Source organism: Gadus chalcogrammus, chromosome 5, assembly GCF_026213295.1.
Source record: "Gadus chalcogrammus isolate NIFS_2021 chromosome 5, NIFS_Gcha_1.0, whole genome shotgun sequence".
Taxonomy (NCBI): Eukaryota; Metazoa; Chordata; class Actinopteri; order Gadiformes; family Gadidae; genus Gadus; species Gadus chalcogrammus.
The window spans coordinates 23,269,826-23,289,825 of record NC_079416.1 but is presented as its reverse complement, the minus strand read 5'-3'; the positions used below and the strand labels follow the sequence as shown (position 1 = coordinate 23,289,825).

Genomic DNA, 20,000 nt, shown 5'->3' with positions numbered 1-20,000 from the left:
TGCGCCCCCTGCTGGTCCAGCTGAAGCACTGCAGGTCTGGATGTCCAGTCTATAGTAGACCGGATCTACTCTACCTCCAGGTCTGGATGTCCAGTCTATAGTAGACCGGATCTACCCTACCGCCAGGTAGAGGTAGGCTAAAGTAGACTGGATCCATCCTACCTCCAGTAAGGTATTCTATAGTAGACTGGTTCTATCCTACCTCTAGTAGAGGTAGGTTATACTAGACTGGAACTATCCTACCTCCAGTAAAGTATTTTATAGTAGACTGGTTCTATGCCTCCATGTGTATGTGTTCTATAGTAGACTGGTTCTATCCTAACTCCAGGTAAAGGTAGGCTATACTAAGCCGACCATGGCATTATTACTTTGACCCATTCTAGTATATTTGTATTCGTTCCCTTCCTATTTTTGATTCTATGCACTTCTTGTTGAACCGTTTTATAGCCCCATATTCTGCGTCGGCACGTTGGTCCATCTGTTTAGAAAGGTGCTGCATAAATAAAGACAAACATCCTTGTGAGATCGTTTTTATTGCCAGGATTATGTACCTATATGAAACCTAGCAACAATACAGTGGTAGATACATACATATCAATACAGCCGTGTAGCGGTACAGCGCTCAACAATTGACCGTTTGAAATAATAAATACAAGCAGACGAAAACAGTGAGCCTACAAAACAAGCCATCCCGGCTGGTTGCCGCGGCAACGCCATGGGGAGGCTTGGATGTCACAAGGTCGCGACCCCTAGTGCCTTGGTCAGCCCACTCGCTGAGCATCAGATTGAGTCAGTAGCATTGTAGCACATAAGCTACATCCTATCCTATGTAGTACATCCATAGAACAGAGTGAATGCTTGACTGTGATTTGAGCAGTGCGTTAGGGGCTGTACGTCTGTCCTCCATAGTGTGGAGCAGTGTGTGAGTGGCGTGGATGCGTGTGGTTGTGTTTATGTCGTATTTCAGTTGTTTCGCTGAAGCCGTCAATCAAACAGTGACCTCCTGTATTCTGAGGAGGACCGCAGCCGCCAACTTTCTGTACGCCTCCGCCTGCAGACACACACCAGAAGGACGGGTTAAAGATCTACATCCTGGAGAGAAGACATTTCTTTGATAGTCATGTTAATGCACCTTCATTTAAAACATGTTACATTAACAGAGAAAGGAACAAATAAATGCATTTAGGTGTGTTAAAGGGCTCACATTTATTTGTTTTGATCTCAGTAAAGGACAAGACAGTAGAAGAGAGTAGAAGACAGACAGTGGAGAACACAAGAGGCCGGGGAGAAGACAGAGTAGGCAGAAGAGAGCCGGTAGAAGATACTAGACACACATTAGAAGACAGAAAGTGGAATACGATAGAGAGCCAGTGGAAGACACTAAACACACTGTAGAAGACAGAAAGTGGAAGGTGGTAGAGAGCCAGTAGAAGACACTAGTAGACACAAAGTAGAGGACAGACCGCAGAAGACAGTAGAGAGCCAGTAGAAGACCCTATATGCAGTAGAAGACAATGGAATTCAGTATAAGGGGGTCGCGACCTCAGGGCTGTCAGGTGACGATATGACCACGGGCTGACCCCGGTCTGACATCTCTCTGATGTTGAGGTGAAGAGGGATGTCACCTGGTACAGATCAGCACAGAGAGAGACCAGCACAATGAGACCAGCACAGAGAGACCATCACACAGAGACCATCACAATAAGACCAGTACAGAGAGACCAGCACACAGAGACCATCACAATAAGACCAGTACAGAGAGACCAGCACACAGAGACCATCACAATGAGACCAGCACAGAGAGACAGACAGACAGACAGACAGACAGACAGACAGACAGACAGACAGACAGACATAAGCACAGCCAATAGCTAGGCACTCTTGTTTATACTGATCATATATTTGAATGGCCATGGTGATGGAGTCACATGACTGACCCAGGAAGTGGACTCCCAGTGTGTCTGCTAGCTGCCTGGCACCGCCAGACCCGAAGATGTGTGTCTGATGCTGACAGTTTGGACACTGAAACACACTCATGTTCTGGACCAGACCCAGGACCTACAGGACACACGGAACCACACCATTAGAACCACACACACACACACACACACACACACACACACACACACACACACACACACACACACACACACACACACACACACACACACACACACACACACACACACACACACACACACACACACAGAACTACTAACAGATGTAGTGAATATGTCTATGACCAGATACACATAAAAACAGATTGATTGATTATGACTGATTATGACTGATTATGTCTTTAACTAGTAATACATATAAACAGATGTATTGATTACCGGGACGTGGACCTTCTTAAACATCTCCGCCCCTCTGCGTGCGTCCAGCAGAGCGATGTCTTGAGGTGTGGAGACGATCACCGCCCCTAAAACACACACACTTCCCTTAGTGTGTGAGTGAGAGTCTGTTTGACTGTGTGAGTGAGTGAGTTTCTGCATGTGTGTGTCAGTGAGTGAGTGAGTGTCTATGTGAGTGAGTGAGTGAGTGAGTTAGTGAGCGTCTGTATGTCTGCATGAGTGAGTGAGTGAGTGAGTGAGTGTTACCCGCGACAGGGACGTTCTGAGAGATGGACAGCTGGACATCTCCGGTCCCAGGGGGCATGTCCACCACCAGGTAGTCTAGAGACCCCCACTCCACCTGCACACCGGGACACCGGGCTCGTTAAGAGGGCACCAGGAGGTCAGGAGGTCATTAAGAGGTCGTCAGGTCACAAGGAGGTACCTGCCGGAGCAGCTTCTCCAGCGCTGACATCACCATCAGACCCCTCCACACGATGGGGGCCTCCTCGTCCACCAGGAAGCCCATGGACATACTGGGAGAGAGAGAGACACTTGAGGACACTGGGAGAGAGAGAGACACGTGAGCACACTGGGAGAGAGAGACACGTGAGGACACTGGGAGAGATAGTACAAGAGTGAACCAGAGAGAACGAGAGAACGAGAGAGAGAGACAGAGACAGAGACAGAGACAGAGACAGAGACAGAGAGACATGTGAGCACAATGGGAGGGAGGGAAGAAGAGAGAGAGAACAAGAGGATAGAACAAGAGAGAGAACGAGATAGAGAGAACGAGAGAGAGAGATGAGTTTACTGGGAGAGAGAGATGTGAGTATACTGGGAGAGAGATGAGAGTATACTGGGATAGAGAGATGAGAGTATACTGGGAGAGAGAGATTAGAGTATACTGGGAGAAAGAAAGAGCGATGTGAACATACTGAAAGAGAGATGCCATGTGAACAAACATGTTTGATTGGTCAAATTCATCTGTTATGTAATCTGAGAAACGCACCAGGGAAGTCCGTAGTTGGTGAGAGGGATCATCCGATTGGCTGACAGGAAAGGAGAGGGAGGTAAGATTAATCTGTGTCCTTACAGTTTAACCTCCTTGGTGTTGGTTTGGAGTTTGCAGTTATGTAAACTGATTTGTTGTTAACAGGATTATATGTAACATGATGAAAAAGTAGAGTGGTTTCGGTGATGTATGTGTGAACTGGTTAGGGTGTAAACAAGCTTGAGTGTGAATTGGTTTGAGTGTAGACGGTCTTTAGTACTTTCTGTGAGTTCAGGATTCCCCTTCAAGTTCATCAGCTTTGGGACAGAGGGGCCGTGGATATCAGCATCCAACAAACCTACTCTCTTAGACTGAGAAAGAGAGAGGGATCATGGTAGTGTATAAAGGAGTTCACTGATGAAGGGATCATGGTAGTGTATAAAGGAGTTCACTGATGAAGGGATCATGGTAGTGTATAAAGGAGTTCACTAGTGAAGGGATCATGGTAGTGTATAAAGGAGTTCACTAGTGAAGGGATCATGGTAGTGTATAAAGGAGTTCACTAGTGAAGGGATCATGGTAGTGTATAAAGGAGTTCACTAGTGAAGGGATCATGGTAGTGTATAAAGGAGTTCACGAGTGAAGGGATCATGGTAGTGATTAAGAGTTCACTAGTGAAGGGAGTGTTTGTTGGGAGTTATTCTGTGTAGATCCTTACCGGGTCGATGGCCATCAGTCCCAGTGCCAGGTTCACTGACAACAGAGAATTAAACATCACAGGCAAATCCAGCTAATCTTTAACAGATACTGTTATTAACTGACTGTCTCTCTCTCCACACACACACACACACACACACACACACACACACACACACACACACACACACACACACACACACACACACACACACACACACACACAGCTGTACCTGCGGTGGTAGACTTGCCAACACCTCCCTTTCCAGACGCCACCACCACCACCTGGCCGACCCCGGCGATGGGCTTCTGTTTGGGGAGACCCCGGGCCATGATCTCCCGCTGTCTGTCCTGCAGGCTGCTGGGTCCGGAGCTCTGTCCAGAAGGTACACCACCTCACTACCGGGACCAGACCTCTTCAATTCACTGGTGCATATAATACTGTACTACTGGCATTACACCAGGCATGTATCATCAAGGTACACCACCCCACTACTGGTACCAAACCTGTCGGTCCCACTTGGTAACATATACATATATACACACAACTATATACTACATTCTATAGTATACTATTACCTTAGGACCAAGTTATGATTAAGTTAGGATATGTCACGTCCACATTACGAGGTGGAATCAAGCTGTTGGGTCTGAGACAGGTCATTTAAGTGCCTTACCTTCCACCGAGGTGAATACACGCAGCACAGCGGGACATGTTGTCCTGGTTTTGTTAGGATTAAGGATAGTAAAGAGAGTCTCCTGCCGGCCCAGTGCGCCGCCATGTTGCCGTGTTGTTGTGGACTAGTGTGGCGCGCACATCCTGGCTGCGCAAGTAGACGCAGCACATTGTTTGCGTTAAAAAAAATATATTAACTAATGCATTATTAACAGACAATGTATTATTTGTGGGGAAATTATTATATTATTAATCATGATGGTGTTTATGGAAAGAAAAAATATATACAACGAAACCCTGAACTCGTATGGTATACGTCACGTCCACGTCAATCGCGCGTTTTTAGACCAGTTTGAGATTGAGGACTGTGTCTACCGATAGTTTCACTTCATATGAATATAGTTTGTGTAATATTCTACTTTAATTTAATTGTATTAGGTTTATAATATGACGGAGAAAGCGGCCCCGGCTCCGCTGGCCCGCACTGTGTTGCAGCAGTGCCTCCACGCCCGGCTCCAGGTGGCCCCGCCGGGTCCGGAATCAGAGGCGGAATGGGTCCAGGTAGGCTATCTTCCACCTCTAGAAGAATATTATGGGGCGGATCTGCAATTAGTACAAAAAATACCAAAAGTTGTACAACCTTTTTCTTACCGTGAATGATGCAAGACCACTTCTATGTACTTAACGTTAGCAGTTCAACCCTAGTGTCTATAATAAGAGGTCTGCTGAACGTGTTTCTGGACGTAATCCTTCATGATGTTGTTGATGGTTCTATTCCACTCAGATTGACCGGGGAATGGTGATCTACGTGTGTTTCTTCAAAGGGGCGACAGAAGACATGCTGCCTAAAATGGGTCGGTCTGCTCACGTTGGTGTTGATTTAATATTGTTGTCAATAGAGGCTGTATGTTGAGGTTACGGTAACAGTATGAGGTTGAGCCTGGAAGTTGAGGTTAAGGTAACACTGAGGTACTGGCTGAACGTTGAGTTAACATTATGAGCTAGAGGCAGAATGTTGAGGTTAGGGTAACATTATGAGGTTGAGGCTGGACGTTGAGGTTATGGTAACACTGTAGAGGCTGAATGTTGTGGTTAAGGTAACACTAGTCTATGAGGTAGAGGCTGAACGTTGAGGTTAAGGTAACATTATGAGGTTAAGGTAACATTATGAGGTACTGGCTGACATTGAGTTAACATTATGAGGTTGAGGCTGGACGTTGAGGTTAAGGTAACACTGTGAGGTAGAGGCTGAATGCTGAGGTCCGTTTGTGTCTCCCTGCAGTGTCCGCCCTGCTGAACCAGCGTCTGTGTGAGAGGGCGCCGGGGGGGCTGGCCTCAGTGCTGGAGCTCCGGGGCAGCGTGTTGGTGGTACCCCAGGCCACGCTGGGCGGGCGGGCCAAGGGCCGGGCCATGCAGTACCACGGGAACATCGGCAAGGAGGACGGGCTGCGGCTGTACCAGCGCTTCGTCTCGCTGTGCCAGGCCCAGCTGCAGGCGGCGGGAGGGGCAGCCGGGGGGGCGGGGGCAGAGGGGGAGGGGGCGGGGGCAGAGGTCAAACACGGAACCTACGGGAACCGACAGGTTCTCAAGCTGGACACCAACGGACCCTACACCCACCTGATGGAGTTCTGACCCAAACAAACACTCTCTCCCTCTACACCCACCTGATGGGGTTCTGACCACAACACTCTCTCCCTCTACACCCACCTGATGGGGTTCTTACCACAACACTCTCTCTGTACACCCACCTGATGGGGTTCTTACCACAACACTCTCTCCCTACACCCACCTGATGGGGTTCTGACCACAACACTCTCCCTCTACACCCACCTGATGGAGTTCTGACCCAAACAAACACTCTCTCCCTCTACACCCACCTGATGGGGTTCTGACCACAACACTCTCTCCCTCTACACCCACCTGATGGGGTTCTGACCACAACACTCTCCCTCTACACCCACCTGATGGGGTTCTGACCACAACACTCTCTCCCTCTACACCCACCTGATGGGGTTCTGACCACAACACACTCTCCCTCTACACCCACCTGATGGGGTTCTTACCACAACACTCTCTCCCTCTACACCCACCTGATGGGGTTCTGACCACAACACACTCTCCCTCTACACCCACCTGATGGGGTTCTTACCACAACACTCTCTCCCTCTACACCCACCTGATGGGGTTCTTACCACAACCCTCTCTCCCTCTACACCCACCTGATGGGGTTCTGACCACAACACACTCTCCCTCTACACCCACCTGATGGGGTTCTGACCACAACACTCTCTCCCTCTACACCCACCTGATGGGGTTCTTACCACAACACTCTCTCCCTCTACACCCACCTGATGGGGTTCTTACCACAACACTCTCTCTGTACACCCACCTGATGGGGTTCTGACCACAACACTCTCTCCCTCTACACCCACCTGATGGGGTTCTTACCACAACACTCTCTCCCTCTACACCCACCTGATGGGGTTCTGACCACAACACTCTCTCCCTCTACACCCACCTGATGGGGTTCTGACCACAACACTCTCTCCCTCTACACCCACCTGATGGGGTTCTTACCACAACACTCTCTCTGTACACCCACCTGATGGGGTTCTTACCACAACACTCTCTCTGTACACCCACCTGATGGGGTTCTGACCACAACACTCTCTCCCTCTACACCCACCTGATGGGGTTCTTACCACAACACTCTCTCCCTCTACACCCACCTGATGGGGTTCTTACCACAACACTCTCTCCCTCTACACCCACCTGATGGGGTTCTGACCACAACACACTCTCCCTCTACACCCACCTGATGGGGTTCTGACCACAACACACTCTCCCTCTACACCCACCTGATGGGGTTCTGACCACAACACTCTCTCCCTCTACACCCACCTGATGGGGTTCTTACCACAACACTCTCTCCCTCTACACCCACCTGATGGGGTTCTTACCACAACACTCTCTCTGTACACCCACCTGATGGGGTTCTGACCACAACACTCTCTCCCTCTACACCCACCTGATGGGGTTCTTACCACAACACTCTCTCCCTCTACACCCACCTGATGGGGTTCTTACCACAACACTCTCTCTGTACACCCACCTGATGGGGTTCTGACCACAACACACTCCCCCTACACCCACCTGAAGGGTTTTGAACCAAACTTCTAACTCGCGTTGACTGCTGGGGAATTTTTTTCACGACAGCTAGGTTCATTAATGATAATAGAAATATATAACGAATAATATATCATGTGTTATGATACCAAAAAAAGTTTCTGATTTGAAAATTGATTATGAATAATGCTTCATAATGTCTTAATTTTAAATGTATGCTATCATCAGTGTTTAGGTATGTTTATTAAATATGATTTATGGATTTCAAGAACCAAGAGTTTATATATTTCTCTCACCTATAGACTTGTTAAGTCTCTTTCTCAGTTAATTTCACAACATGTTTGGTATCCTCAGCTTTTTATTTGTTACTTCGAAAGGTGGTTGAGAGTAGAGAATGAATCCTTCTAACAACCAGGTGTGATGCTGTCAGTACACGCCATCACTCATCTGACCTCGTGTGACATCACAAGTGGGACAGTCCAACTAATTGCTCCAACTCCACCCCTGCCAGTTGGTATAGTCCAGGTAGTGGCTCTAATCTGCCGTTCATATAGGCGCGTTCATTCTCCTAATAATAACGAAATGCCTCATCAGTGATCACGCTCAGTGACGTTGGGGACTGGTAAACCAGCTCTAGATAAGGGCCAGTGTAGCCCTCCATACCGTGGCTGTACCATACTATGCTACTATATACAATGTGCTTCTCATAACCAAAAGCTAAAGGACAGTATAGGCTACAAACACAGAACCTATGTTCCACGCCCAACAGCTGTTGGCGGCAATCCTGTTGGTGTGATATATACCGCTGACGAATAACCTTCCGAAAGCAGTGCACATGAACAGTCGCTGTCGGTAGAGCTGGGTGATTAATCGATTTTTAATCGTAATTCGAATTTATGGTCAATCGATTAAAAATATATATATTATTGAAGAAAAAAAAGAGGTAAGCCTTTAGAGTTTGCCTAAAGTCTGTGGTAACCAAATTTTGCTTTTGTTAATCTTCAAATAAAATCCATACTTAAATGTAAATATTCGATTAAAAGGTTTGGTTCGAAAAAATGTAGATTTTATTTTTAGGCCCAATCGCCCAGCCCTGGCTGTCTGGAACAGGCGTAGTGTGAGCGTCATCCCTGACCAGGACCATGAACGCGCCTATAATCATCCTACCTCAGTTGACCCTTCTCACGTGGTGCCACCAGTACCCGATTGTAGCTACAGCTGGATGAACCGTGAAACCACATGGGTTCGTTTTGTTCAGAATAGTTTTATTAGTCTTCCCCAAGTATTAACATAATAGATATGAATCAAATATAATTAGGAAGAAGATAGTCATCAGATAGTAGTCATGGTATAAAGGGACATTTCGTATCAAATACTGAAAATGGAAAATAAAGTTTGAACAGAAAAGGAGTTTGAAGGAGAACTAAATAAACCTTGCACTGTGGCTATTAAAACACAAAAAGACTAAAAGTGGACCCTTGCTGAACTGGATGCATATGTTGTATTTAGGAAATAAATGCGACCAAAGCAAGATGCACTACATTCATTGTGTTGACCATTCCAAGACCTGACCACCAGAGGGTCACCTCTTCTGGGTCCACCAGAGATTGACCTCTTCTGGGTCCACGAGAGGGTCACCTCTTCTGGATCCACGAGAGAGTCACCTCTTCTGGGTCCACCAGAGGGTCACCTCTTCTGGGTCCACTAGGAGGGGGGGGGGGGGGAGTGGGAAACTAAACCAGGAAACAAAAGCCCGTGCTTTTATAAAACAAGGATTGCACTGTCTCCAAAGACATTCCCTCTACGTCGACTTGCAATCATGACCACATCAGCAGGCAAGTTGGTTAAGTTTTAATGCTTTTAAGCTCCTAAGTCGTGTCCCTTTTACTTCAGTGTCCCCTAAAAACTGAACTTTCTGACCGCGGTTCCCCTCCCATGCATGACAACCAGCTGGCAGACCAGCAGAAGAACAATCCACCTTTTATAGTACGCTTTGGTTAACCCCCCCTGACAGACAGAAGAAAAGCAGTCAGTTACAAAGTCCAGGATGACTTCAACCATCCGGCTCGTGGTCTAGAGTCCTCCTCTCCAGGGGTTCAGCACCCCGGACCTCGCCCGACGGGGTCACTGCGCCGGGGCGAAGGTGAGGATCATCCAACCAATCACGAAGTAGAAGAGGAACACCGGGTAGACCACCAGTGCCTTGCGGTTCTGGGGCTGACTGTCCGCCAGGAAGGCTGTGGAGGCGAAGGTGGACCAGCCGAAGGATGCACAGACCACAACCAGCCGAACCACAAAGCTGACGGTCCCGGAGCCCCCCAGCAGGACTATCCTGCAGACCACCATGGCGACAGTGAGGGGCATGATGCAGTAGCCAAGGACGCACAGGCTCTGGAAGAACGAGATGGTTCCGCCCAGGAGCTTGGAGTTCAAAGTGATGATGAGCGACCCGAACCAGATGATAACGAAGACCTCGGCGAACTGCGGGCCCCCGTCGTCCTTGCTGTCCACCGACCCCCCCTGGAGAAGCAGGGCCAGCGTGACACACAGCAGCAGGGGACCCCACAGGTCCCAGTCCCGCAGCAGAGCTTTGCTCTTCTTGGGGTACAGGACGTGGACGAACTTGTTGCCCACCGCCTTCAGGTCCCGCAGGACCGTGTCCTTCACCGGCTCGTCCAGGGTGGAGAACCCGTCGTCCTGTGAGCTGGAGGTTGGGGGCATTGAGATATCTCCCTCCACCGGGATGTCCTCAGAGATGGAAACATCCGACAGTCCTAAGAAGGCTCTGCTGGAGCCGTCCGCCTCCGCCATTTTCTTTGCGGATCCTCACTTGTTTACGATTTAAATCGAGTATTATGGGACTCCTCCGGCAACCAAAAAGGCGATTGCGACCACGACGTGTACGTTTGAGTAGTGTACTATATCCAGTAGTCTTCGTGGGTCTACTGAAGTCCTCGGATCGCTGGTCTACCTGTCCGCTCCGCCTCCACGTCACCGTTCCTCATATCCGCCACAGTGATGCATTCAAATACCGCCTTGGTGATGCGTTCAAACCCTGCCGGAGAAATCTAATCAGCATATTGACGTGAAGTACAAGTTAAGAGTTGTACACGATTACCAGCATAGGTTTTTAACTGTACGGTGAATCGAATAGTCATTTAGAAGAAAAGCAAAAATCAACAATAAAGACCATTGTCTAATTTGACCGTTTTAGGATGCTTATTAAAATCGTATGGACCGTTTCTCGTACAATGATAATACTAATATTTAAAATAATGAATAAAAACGTAATATAAATATATTTGTTCAAATAAAACATAAATTATAGACGTCCATTCTTTATTGACCTCGAAGCTTTGGGAGGCCTGACGCTGTCACTTTAAGATGTAATAGTACAACTGTGACGTCAGAAACACGCGACACGTTATGGACATGTTTTTATTTCTGTATTCTTTTAATCCTCCTTCAAGCTATAACTGGATTTTAACTGTCACTATTAACGCCTTTTTTTTAATAAACAAAGATACATACACTATATTGATCGATAAACGATAAGAATATAGAATACATATCTACCTAAAATGATCCGCTGCAAACAGCAGGTGAAGGACGACTGTGAAGAGCTGCTGGCGCGCTTTCAGAAGACTGAGTCTGTACGGTTCGAGGTCTTCGCGAAAATATGGAGGGAGATGAAGTTTTATGAAATATTCTAGTAAGTTGCTGGGCTGCTGGTGGTTAGGATCAGAAGACCCTGGAAGGAGTCTCTGTCTCTCTCTCTCTCTCTCTCTGGAAGGAGTGTCTGTTTCTATCTCTCTCTCTCTCTCTCTCTCTCTCTCGCTCTCTCTCTCTGGAAGGAGTCTCTCTCTCTCTCTCTCTCTCTCTCTCTCTCTCTCTCTCTCTCTCTCTCTCTCGCTCTCTCTCTCTGGAAGGAGTGTCTGTCTCTCGCTCTCTCTCTCTGGAAGGAGTGTCTGTCTCTCCTCTCTCTCTCATTTCTCTCTCTCTCTCTCTCTCTCTCTCTCTCTCTCTCTCTCTCTCTCTCTCTCTCTCTCTCTCTCTCTCTCTTACACACTCTCTCTGGAAGGAGGCTCGCTCTCCCTCTTCCAGTGTTTCTAACTTATGAAGACATGAGGTGGTGAATAGTCCTGTCAAGTGTATCTATGTATAAAGACATGAGCAGGTGCCTTGCTGTACAGCAGATTACCTTACTACACCCAATGGCTGTATGAATAACGTTATATTTGTATAAACTAACCTGTCCTGTTCTTTCCAGCGGCACAACGGAAAGGATTGAGGGTAAGGCCTTCAGCCGGCACATCTTCACCATGGTCTGCGAGTACCTCCTGCCCCCCTACACCTTCCAGATCCGCATGGGGGCTCTGTACCTCCTCTACGCTCTGTACAACGAACAGCTGTTAAGGCCCAAAGTGCAGGTTCGATTCCCCGTCCTGGTGTCTGTGTCTGTTTAACCTCCCTGGCAATAGAGTGCTTGAAGCTCGGAGCCAGCCTTGTAGTCGCGTGTCTCTGTTCCGAACGCGTTTAATGGAGGAGAGACCCTTGCAGCATGCAGAGCTCGTCATTCTCCGCAGGATCCAGCTGCTCTGTGTCCTTCTGTAGATCCAGCTGTTCTGTCTCCTCCTGTAGATCCAGCTGTTCTGTCTCCTCCTGTAGATCCAGCTGTTCTGTGTCCTCCTGTAGATCCAGCTGTTCTGTCTCCTCCTGTAGATCCAGCTCGCTCTGAAGGACTGGGAGGAGGTGAAGAACTTCGAGAAGGAGGCTGCGGCGGCCCAGCACTTCGACGGCGTCTACGTTCTGAAGAAGCTGTTATCCCAGCATGCCTTCTGGTTCGCAGCCACGCCCCACCCGGTTAGTTTCATCGGTCTAATCAGCAGGAACCACTGCATCTGTTTACATCAGACTCACCCTCTCCCCTCGTCTCTCCCTCTCTACTCCTCTCTTCCTCTCCCCTCGTCTCTCCCTCTCTACTCCTCTCTTCCTCTCCCCTCATCTCTCCCTCTCTACTCCTGACTTCCTCTCCCCTCATCTCTCCCTCTCTACTCCACTCCTCTCTCCACCTCCTCTCCCCTCATCACCCTCTCTACTCCTCTCTTCCTCTCCACTCAACTCTCCCTCTCTACTCCTCTCTTCCTTTCCTCATCTCTCCCTCTCTATTCCTCTCCTCTCTCCAACTCCTCTCCCCTCATCACCCTCTCTACTCCTCTCTTCCTCTCTCCAACACCTCTCTCCTCATCTTTCCCTCTCTACTCCTCTCCTCTCTACTCCTCTCTTCCTCTCTCCACCTCCTCTCTCCCTCTCTACTCCTCTCTCCTCATCTCTCACCAGTTGACGTACAAACTGACCCGGAAGGTGGAGAAGCAGGTTGTGGTTGAGGACTTCATAGAGCGAACGTCCCGTCCCCAGGAACTGATCAACAGTGAGCTGCTGGAGGTGAGGAACCTCTCGGGATAAACCACGTCCACACAGTGTTGTCTAGGGGTGAGGGACTACTGTAATACCTAGTTGTGAGCGAGGGACTACTGTAATACCTAGTGGTGAGTGAGGGACTACTGTAATACCTAGTAGTGAGTGAGGGACTACTGTAATACCTAGTGGTGAGTGAGGGACTACTGTAATACCTAGTGGTGAGTGAGGGACTACTGTAATACCTAGTGGTCAGGGACTACTGTAAAACCTAGTAATCTAGTATAACAATACCAGGTTACTGATATTACCCTGGTATTATGTCAGGTAACTAGTTTAACTAGTTGTTTCAGGTTACTGGCAGAACTAGTTTTGTCCTTTTATTCTTTAAAAGTTTTACAATTCGCCACTTCTTAAAAGTAATATCCTGTATACAAATCAAGGCAACCCCATCCAAAATTCAAAACACTCTTTTCACATTCCCTTCATACAATATTCAAAAGCTAAACATTGATCCATCTTGACACACACAAAGGAATCTTGCTCATCCTGAGGGTACGTAGACACGCATTCCTACATGCTGCCGCGCCCCCTAGCAACCAGTTCCCCACAATCCAAAAAATAGTTTGGATTGTCATAAACTCTCACGACCACGGCTGCAGACATCACATTAACCTTTTTAATCTTTATTCCTTCTATGTTTAATTAGAAAAACCTTATTTTCACACTTAACGGGTAAAACCAGTGGCGTCAGGGTACCAGTAGAACCAGTGGCGTCAGTACCAGTAGAACCACTGGCGTCAGTACCAGTAGAACCACTGGCGTCAGTACCAGTAGAACCAGTGGCGTCAGTACCAGTAGAACCACTGGCGTCAGTACCAGTAAAACCACTGGCGTCAGTACCAGTAGAACCACTGACGTCAGTACCAGTAGAACCACTGGCGTCAGTACCAGTAGAACCACTGACGTCAGTACCAGTAGAACCACTGGCGTCAGTACCAGTAGAACCAGTGTCGTCAGGGTTTCAGTAGGACCAGTTGCGTCAGTACCAGTAGAACCAGTGGCGTCAGGGTACCAGTAGAACCAGTGGCGTCAGGGTACCACTAGAACCAGTGGCGTCAGGGTTCCAGTAGAACCAGTGGTGTCAGGGTACCAGTAGAACCAGTGGCGTCAGGGTACCAGTAGAATCAGTGGCGTCAGGGTACCAGTAGAACCAGTGGCGTCAGGGTACCAGTAGAACCAGTGGCGTCAGGGTACCAGTAGAACCAGTGGCGTCAGCACCAGTAGAACCAGTGGCGTCAGTACCAGTAGAACCAGTCGTGTCAGGGTACCAGTAGAACCAGTGGTGTCAGGGTACCAGTAGAACCACTGGCGTCAGTACCAGTAGAACCAGTGGTGTCAGGGTACCAGTAGAACCAGTGGTGTCAGGGTACCAGTAGAACCACTGGCGTCAGTACCAGTAGAACCAGTGGCGTCAGGGTACCAGTAGAACCACTGGTGTCAGGGTACCAGTAGAACCACTGGCGTCAGCACCAGTAGAACCAGTGGCGTCAGGGTACCAGTAGAACCACTGGTGTCAGGGTACCAGTAGAACCACTGGCGTCAGTACCAGTAGAACCAGTGGCGTCAATACCAGTAGAACCAGTGGCGTCAGTACCAGTAGAACCACTCGATAAACCGCACGACCTCTGACCTGTGACCTTTTGCAGGAGCTGTCCAATGTGCATGAGCACTACGAGCGATACCGCCAGTCCCTGGACCAGGTGGACGGACACCTGGTCAACCGAGACCTCGTCCCACAGCTCGGCCAGGCCGTGGCGGACTTCAGCAACTGGCAGGGAAAGATGGTGAGTCTCTCAGAGTCTAGATGATCTAGATCTGTACCTAGACCAAGACTTGATCTGGAGCATGTCTGTGTCTATCTCATCTTAGGAGACTCCGGTCCACTGTGATCTGTGTCTGTGTCTTATCTTAGGAGACTCCAGTCCACTGTGATCTGTGTCTGTGTCTTATCTTAGGAGACTCCAGTCCACTGTGATCTGTGTCTGTGTCTTATCTTAGGAGACTCCAGTCCACTGTGATCTGTGTCTGTGTCTTATCTTAGGAGACTCCAGTCCACTGTGATCTGTGTCTGTGTCTTATCTTAGGAGACTCCAGTCCACTGTGATCTGTGTCTGTGTCTTATCTTAGGAGACTCCAGTCCACTGTGATCTGTGTCTGTGTCTTATCTTAGGAGACTCCAGTCCACTGTGATCTGTGTCTGTGTCTTATCTTAGGAGACTCCAGTCAAGGAAGAGGAAGACTCTGGTGAAGGGACGTCCCAGAAGGAGGTGAGTCAGGGTCCATCTCTGGTTTTATTGATGTGGTGAGTGTTGTAGCTTGTAACGAGTGTCCTCGTTAGCTGCAAGCATTTTCACAACGTTCGTTACCAACGATGCTTTCGGGAAACGGTGTGAATACTGTAATTTAGTTAAAAAAGAGCAGGGGGTGTCCAGCGCTCAGCCTGACCACCAGGGGGTGCTGGTGTCCAGCGCTCAGCCTGACCACCAAGGGGTGCTGGTGTCCAGCGCTCAGCCTGACCACCAGGGGGTGCCGGTGTCCAGCGCTCAGCCTGACCACCAGGGGGTGCCGGTGTCCAGCGCTCAGCCTGACCACCAGGGGGTGCTGCAGTCCTCACTGATTATTCTCTCCTCTCCTCAGAGTTCCAGCAGAGCTCTGCTCCTCGCATCGATCAAGTCCCGCTCATTCGGCCAGGCAGTAGAGGTACGTCTCCCTCCCTCCCTCCCTCCCTCCTCCGGATGAGAACCAGTGTCGACATACTGTTTGGATTCATAGTGTTACCAATAAGAAAAGTGTGTGTGTGTGTGTGTGTGTGTGTGTGTGTGTGTGTGTGTGTGTGTGTGTGTGTGTGTGTGTGTGTGTGTGTGTGTGTGTGTGTGTGTGTGTGTGTGTGTGTGTGTGTGTGTGTGTGTGTGTGTGTAGGCCTCTAAGTGGCGACGGCATCGGAAGGTGGAGATGGACGTGTCCAGTAACATTAAGGAGAGAGCGCCAAGGAAACCCACTCTGAAGTCCAAGGCCGCCACCATCGTCATCCAAAGTACCTCTCTCTCTCTCTGTCCTCCAGGGACCGACCCTCTCCACATCAGTGTTTGTTAAAGCGAGAGGTGGGAGATGTTTCATGACCTCTGCTTGCTGTCTCCTAGGTGATATAAAGAAGGAAACGGCCAGGCACACTACACTCTGTCGACTCACCACCCCCGCAGACAAGCCTGAAGGTAAGGAGAACTCCCAAGAACGTCAAACTCCAGACCTAGAACCTAGCTCAGCTTTAGCCGCAACGTTGAGATCCAGACCTAGAACCTAGCTCAGCCTTGGCCCTAGCTTAGCCTAGGATAGAACGTTGAGATCCAGGGCTAGAACCTAGCTCAGCTTTAGCTGCAATGTTGAGAACCTAGAACCGAGCTCAGCTGAAGGTCTCGTGTGGAGCTAGATGAATGGGTTCCTCACCAGCATGTGTTCATCGAGCCTCTTGTGTCTCCCAGAGGTTTCCCGGAAGAAGATTGAATTCAAGTGGTGAAGGAGAGGACGGCGGGCCGGTTCTAAGTGTTCTACTGGCTGATACATTCAGCGTGACATGGGCTCTCATGTTCTGAAGAGACTTCTAAACCATGTGTTTTACCATGTATGTTTTTTTAAAGCTCGGAAGAGCGATTGCCGACAGTTAGTTTGATAATCGTCTTCCAACGCGTCTGTAAGATATCGGGTCGATGACACAATGTAGAAAAGGTTTTGTTAACTAATGTTTAGACGTTTAGAAGCTTGATTCCAGATGTTTTCAGATGATTCCGCCATGTTGTGTTGAAATGTTCCCCTCCTGAAGGGTTGTTTGTTGTGAAGCGTTTGGAGGGCGTCTCCCTGACAGCTGCTGGTCGGTTCTGTCTACGCCTTCCGCCTCTCCTGAACTCCCAGCGATGCCGTCCTAAGGCTGTTTAAGATCAGCGGGTTTCTCTTAGGACACTGAAACTACTGTACATATATTCTAGTTTTATGCAAACGATGTTCTTAATTGCACTGTACCTTATATTTTTATTTTATTTTTTGCCTCGGTAAGGAGAGCTTGGGATACAAAAATGTTACGCCTTAACTTTTTTCACTTTTATGTTCTCTATCTCCTGCTGCCATCTGGCTAATTTCGGCCTTTCATTTGTTATGAACATGAATGAATAAAAACTTTTCTACAATTTCTTTATTAGGACATCTTTAATGTGTTGCAGGATGATACATGTATATATATTGGATATGGCTAGAAATGTTATTGTTAGCATCATATATCGCCGTGTATAAAATGCATCAATGGTACAGAGATCCAGATACATGTTTAGTTTGTCGCAAGGACCTCATGGTAACCCTGAGATCTGCTTGGGCTGGCTGTCCTGGGGCTATTATTGTGCCCAGGGTGGAGTAGAGGTGTTAACCGGGTTAAGGTGGTGTAGAAAGGGAGGAGCTGGGGCTAAGGTGGTGTAGAGGGGGGGAGACGTTGTTATGGGGTAAGGGGCGTGTAGATGGAGGTGATGGGGTTACAGGGACATTGTGCTGTTGATCCACTCGGTGTAGTGGGAGATGATCGTGTAGATACCCGGCTTCTTCACCTGACCACATCTCTTCCCGCCGTTGGATGTGATCCCTACGACTACGCCATTATAGATGAGAGGTCCGCCCGAATCTCCCTGAAACACAAGAAGAAGGTCCTCATAAAACAGTGAGCTTAGTCCTGATGAAAGAGCCAACACAAGAAGCTGTAGCATGCAGTCTTGAGTCCTTTTAAAACGGCAGCAGAAGAAGCTTTAGTCTAGAGATCTTGATTCCTTATAAAACTTTTAACTCAAGAAGCTGTAGTATACAGAATCATGAGTCCTATTAAAACAGTAGCAGTAGAAGCCGTAGTATTCAGAGCCTTGAGACCTTATAAAACATTGAACTCAAGAAGATGTAGTATACAGAGCCTTGAGACCTTATAAAACATTGAACTCAAGAAGCTGTAGTATACAGAGCCTTGAGACCTTATAAAACATTGAACTCAAGATGCTGTAGTATTCAGAGCCTTGAGACCTTATAAAACATTGAACTCAAGAAGATGTAGTATACAGAGCCTTGAGACCTTATAAAACATTGAACTCAAGAAGCTGTAGTATACAGAGCCTTGAGACCTTATAAAACATTGAACTCAAGAAGCTGTAGTATACAGAGCCTTGAGACCTTATAAAACATTGAACTCAAGAAGATGTAGTATACAGAGCCTTGAGACCTTATAAAACATTGAACTCAAGAAGATGTAGTATACAGAGCCTTGAGACCGTATAAAACATTGAACTCAAGAAGCTGTAGTATACAGAGCCTTGAGACTGTATAAAACATTGAACTCAAGAAGCTGTAGTATACAGAGACTTGAGACCGTATAAAACATTGAACTCAAGAAGCTGTAGTATACAGAGCCTTGAGACCGTATAAAACATTGAACTCAAGAAGCTGTAGTATACAGAGCCTTGAGACCGTATAAAACATTGAACTCAAGAAGCTGTAGTATACAGAGCCTTGAGACCGTATAAAACATTGAACTCAAGAAGCTGTAGTATACAGAGCCTTGAGACCGTATAAAACATTGAACTCAAGAAGCTGTAGTATACAGAGCCTTGAGACTGTATAAAACATTGAACTCAAGAAGATGTAGTATACAGAGCCTTGAGTCCTTATCAGTTAACTGAAGGACATCTGTCCTTCTCGGTGGTGCCTGTTGGTGAGTCTTACATCGCAGGTATCCTCGGTCTTGGTTCTGTGTCTGCAGGGTTTGGGGCACAGCTTGTGGGAGCACATCATGTTGCTGGTGAACTTTGAGCCGTAGTAGTCGTAGCGGGCGCACAGCTCGGGGTCCACCACGTCCATGGCCACCTCCTTCAGACGGTCCGTGCGCCCCTCCAGGTTGTTGACCGAACCCCAGCCCGCGGTCTCCACCTCGGCGCCTATAGGTGGGTTGGTACCCCCCGCCCGCTGGTACTCGATGGCTCTAACCGACTCGGACGCTGTGATTGGCCGGTCCAGCTGGAAGATGAGCGGGAAGAGAGGCGTCAATCGGAGAGCTTACAGCTTTATATACTTTACAGCTACTAGAGGAATATAACAATAAAATATACTTTACATTAACTAGAATATATTGATAAAAGATACTTTACAGCTACTATGAGGATATATTAATAAAATATACTTTACAGCTATTATGAGAATACATTGATAAAATATTCTTACAGCTACTGTAAGAATGTATTAATAAAGGTAGTTTAAAGCTTCTATAGACTTTACAGTTTAGTACAGTGATTAACTCTACTAAAGTTTAGTAAAGATTAGATTAACTGTACTAGAGGTGACCTTTAGTAAAGTGATTAACAGTATGAGGTGACCTTTACAGTGATTAACAGTATGAGGTGACCTTTACAGTGATTAACAGTATCAAGGTGACCTTTACAGTGATTAACAGTATGAGATGACCTTCAGTACAGTGATTAACAGTATGAGGTGACCTTTAGTATAGTGATTAACAGTATGAGGTGACCTTTAGTATAGTGATTAACAGTATCAAGGTGACCTTTACAGCTATTAACAGTATCAAGGTGACCTTTACAGTGATTAACAGTATGAGGTGACCTTTACAGTGATTAACAGTATGCGGTGACCTTTACAGTGATTAACAGTATCAAGGTGACCT

At 47.7% G+C, this 20,000-nt stretch overlaps 5 protein-coding genes across 5 annotated transcripts in view; 2 read left to right on the top strand and 3 right to left on the bottom strand.

The window, feature by feature from the left end:
- Positions 1-522: 522 nt before the first annotated feature.
- Positions 523-4,891, bottom strand: nubpl (nucleotide binding protein-like). The gene is made up of 11 exons (XM_056590318.1): positions 4,701-4,891; positions 4,257-4,398; positions 4,046-4,080; positions 3,608-3,698; positions 3,346-3,385; positions 2,779-2,869; positions 2,601-2,694; positions 2,337-2,422; positions 1,938-2,058; positions 1,543-1,625; positions 523-1,051 (listed from the first exon to the last, which is right to left on the bottom strand). The coding sequence occupies exons 1-11, from the start codon at positions 4,803-4,805 to the stop codon at positions 989-991; spliced, it is 951 nt and encodes a 316-aa protein (XP_056446293.1). The 5' UTR covers positions 4,806-4,891; the 3' UTR covers positions 523-988.
- dtd2 (D-aminoacyl-tRNA deacylase 2) lies at positions 4,887-6,331 on the top strand. Its single transcript, XM_056590322.1, has 3 exons — positions 4,887-5,260; positions 5,484-5,553; positions 5,982-6,331. The coding sequence occupies exons 1-3, from the start codon at positions 5,147-5,149 to the stop codon at positions 6,329-6,331; spliced, it is 534 nt and encodes a 177-aa protein (XP_056446297.1). The 5' UTR covers positions 4,887-5,146.
- A 1,847-nt stretch (positions 6,332-8,178) lies between these two features.
- yipf6 (Yip1 domain family, member 6) lies at positions 8,179-10,860 on the bottom strand. The gene has a single exon (XM_056590321.1). It carries the CDS (start codon positions 10,634-10,636, stop codon positions 9,950-9,952), a length of 687 nt encoding a protein of 228 aa, XP_056446296.1. The 5' UTR covers positions 10,637-10,860; the 3' UTR covers positions 8,179-9,949.
- Positions 10,861-11,215: 355 nt separating this feature from the next.
- LOC130382516 (snRNA-activating protein complex subunit 1-like) lies at positions 11,216-17,498 on the top strand. Its single transcript, XM_056590317.1, has 10 exons — positions 11,216-11,537; positions 12,096-12,255; positions 12,548-12,688; positions 13,166-13,270; positions 14,953-15,090; positions 15,520-15,573; positions 15,944-16,006; positions 16,226-16,340; positions 16,447-16,518; positions 16,786-17,498. Exons 1-10 carry the CDS (start codon positions 11,407-11,409, stop codon positions 16,818-16,820), a joined length of 1,014 nt encoding a protein of 337 aa, XP_056446292.1. The 5' UTR covers positions 11,216-11,406; the 3' UTR covers positions 16,821-17,498.
- cfd (complement factor D (adipsin)) overlaps positions 17,456-20,000 on the bottom strand; it is a 3,471-nt gene continuing 926 nt past the window's right edge. Inside the window, exons 4-5 of the mRNA XM_056590319.1 lie at positions 19,049-19,339; positions 17,456-17,970 (exon numbers count right to left, since the gene is read on the bottom strand). Of these exons, the coding sequence (XP_056446294.1) occupies positions 17,821-17,970; positions 19,049-19,339 (441 nt within the window). The 3' untranslated portion in view covers positions 17,456-17,820. The remainder of the gene's footprint in view (positions 17,971-19,048; positions 19,340-20,000) is intronic.

What these genes read in the sequence shown, in the direction of transcription:
- yipf6 (XM_056590321.1), bottom strand. Translation starts at nt 10,636, where the DNA reads ATGGCGGAGGCGGACGGCTCCAGCAGAGCCTTCTTAGGACTGTCGGAT.
- nubpl (XM_056590318.1), bottom strand. Translation starts at nt 4,805, where the DNA reads ATGGCGGCGCACTGGGCCGGCAGGAGACTCTCTTTACTATCCTTAATC. An exon ending in TGGCAAGTCTACCACCGCAG is followed by an intron (nt 4,081 to 4,256) that starts GTACAGCTGTGT and finishes CTCTGTTGTCAG; the next exon opens with TGAACCTGGCACTGGGACTG. An exon ending in TTAAGAAGGTCCACGTCCCG is followed by an intron (nt 2,059 to 2,336) that starts GTAATCAATACA and finishes TGTGTCCTGTAG; the next exon opens with GTCCTGGGTCTGGTCCAGAA.
- dtd2 (XM_056590322.1), top strand. Translation starts at nt 5,147, where the DNA reads ATGACGGAGAAAGCGGCCCCGGCTCCGCTGGCCCGCACTGTGTTGCAG. An exon ending in CAGAGGCGGAATGGGTCCAG is followed by an intron (nt 5,261 to 5,483) that starts GTAGGCTATCTT and finishes TATTCCACTCAG; the next exon opens with ATTGACCGGGGAATGGTGAT. An exon ending in AGACATGCTGCCTAAAATGG is followed by an intron (nt 5,554 to 5,981) that starts GTCGGTCTGCTC and finishes GTCTCCCTGCAG; the next exon opens with TGTCCGCCCTGCTGAACCAG.
- LOC130382516 (XM_056590317.1), top strand. Translation starts at nt 11,407, where the DNA reads ATGATCCGCTGCAAACAGCAGGTGAAGGACGACTGTGAAGAGCTGCTG. An exon ending in TCGCAGCCACGCCCCACCCG is followed by an intron (nt 12,689 to 13,165) that starts GTTAGTTTCATC and finishes ATCTCTCACCAG; the next exon opens with TTGACGTACAAACTGACCCG. An exon ending in TCAACAGTGAGCTGCTGGAG is followed by an intron (nt 13,271 to 14,952) that starts GTGAGGAACCTC and finishes GACCTTTTGCAG; the next exon opens with GAGCTGTCCAATGTGCATGA.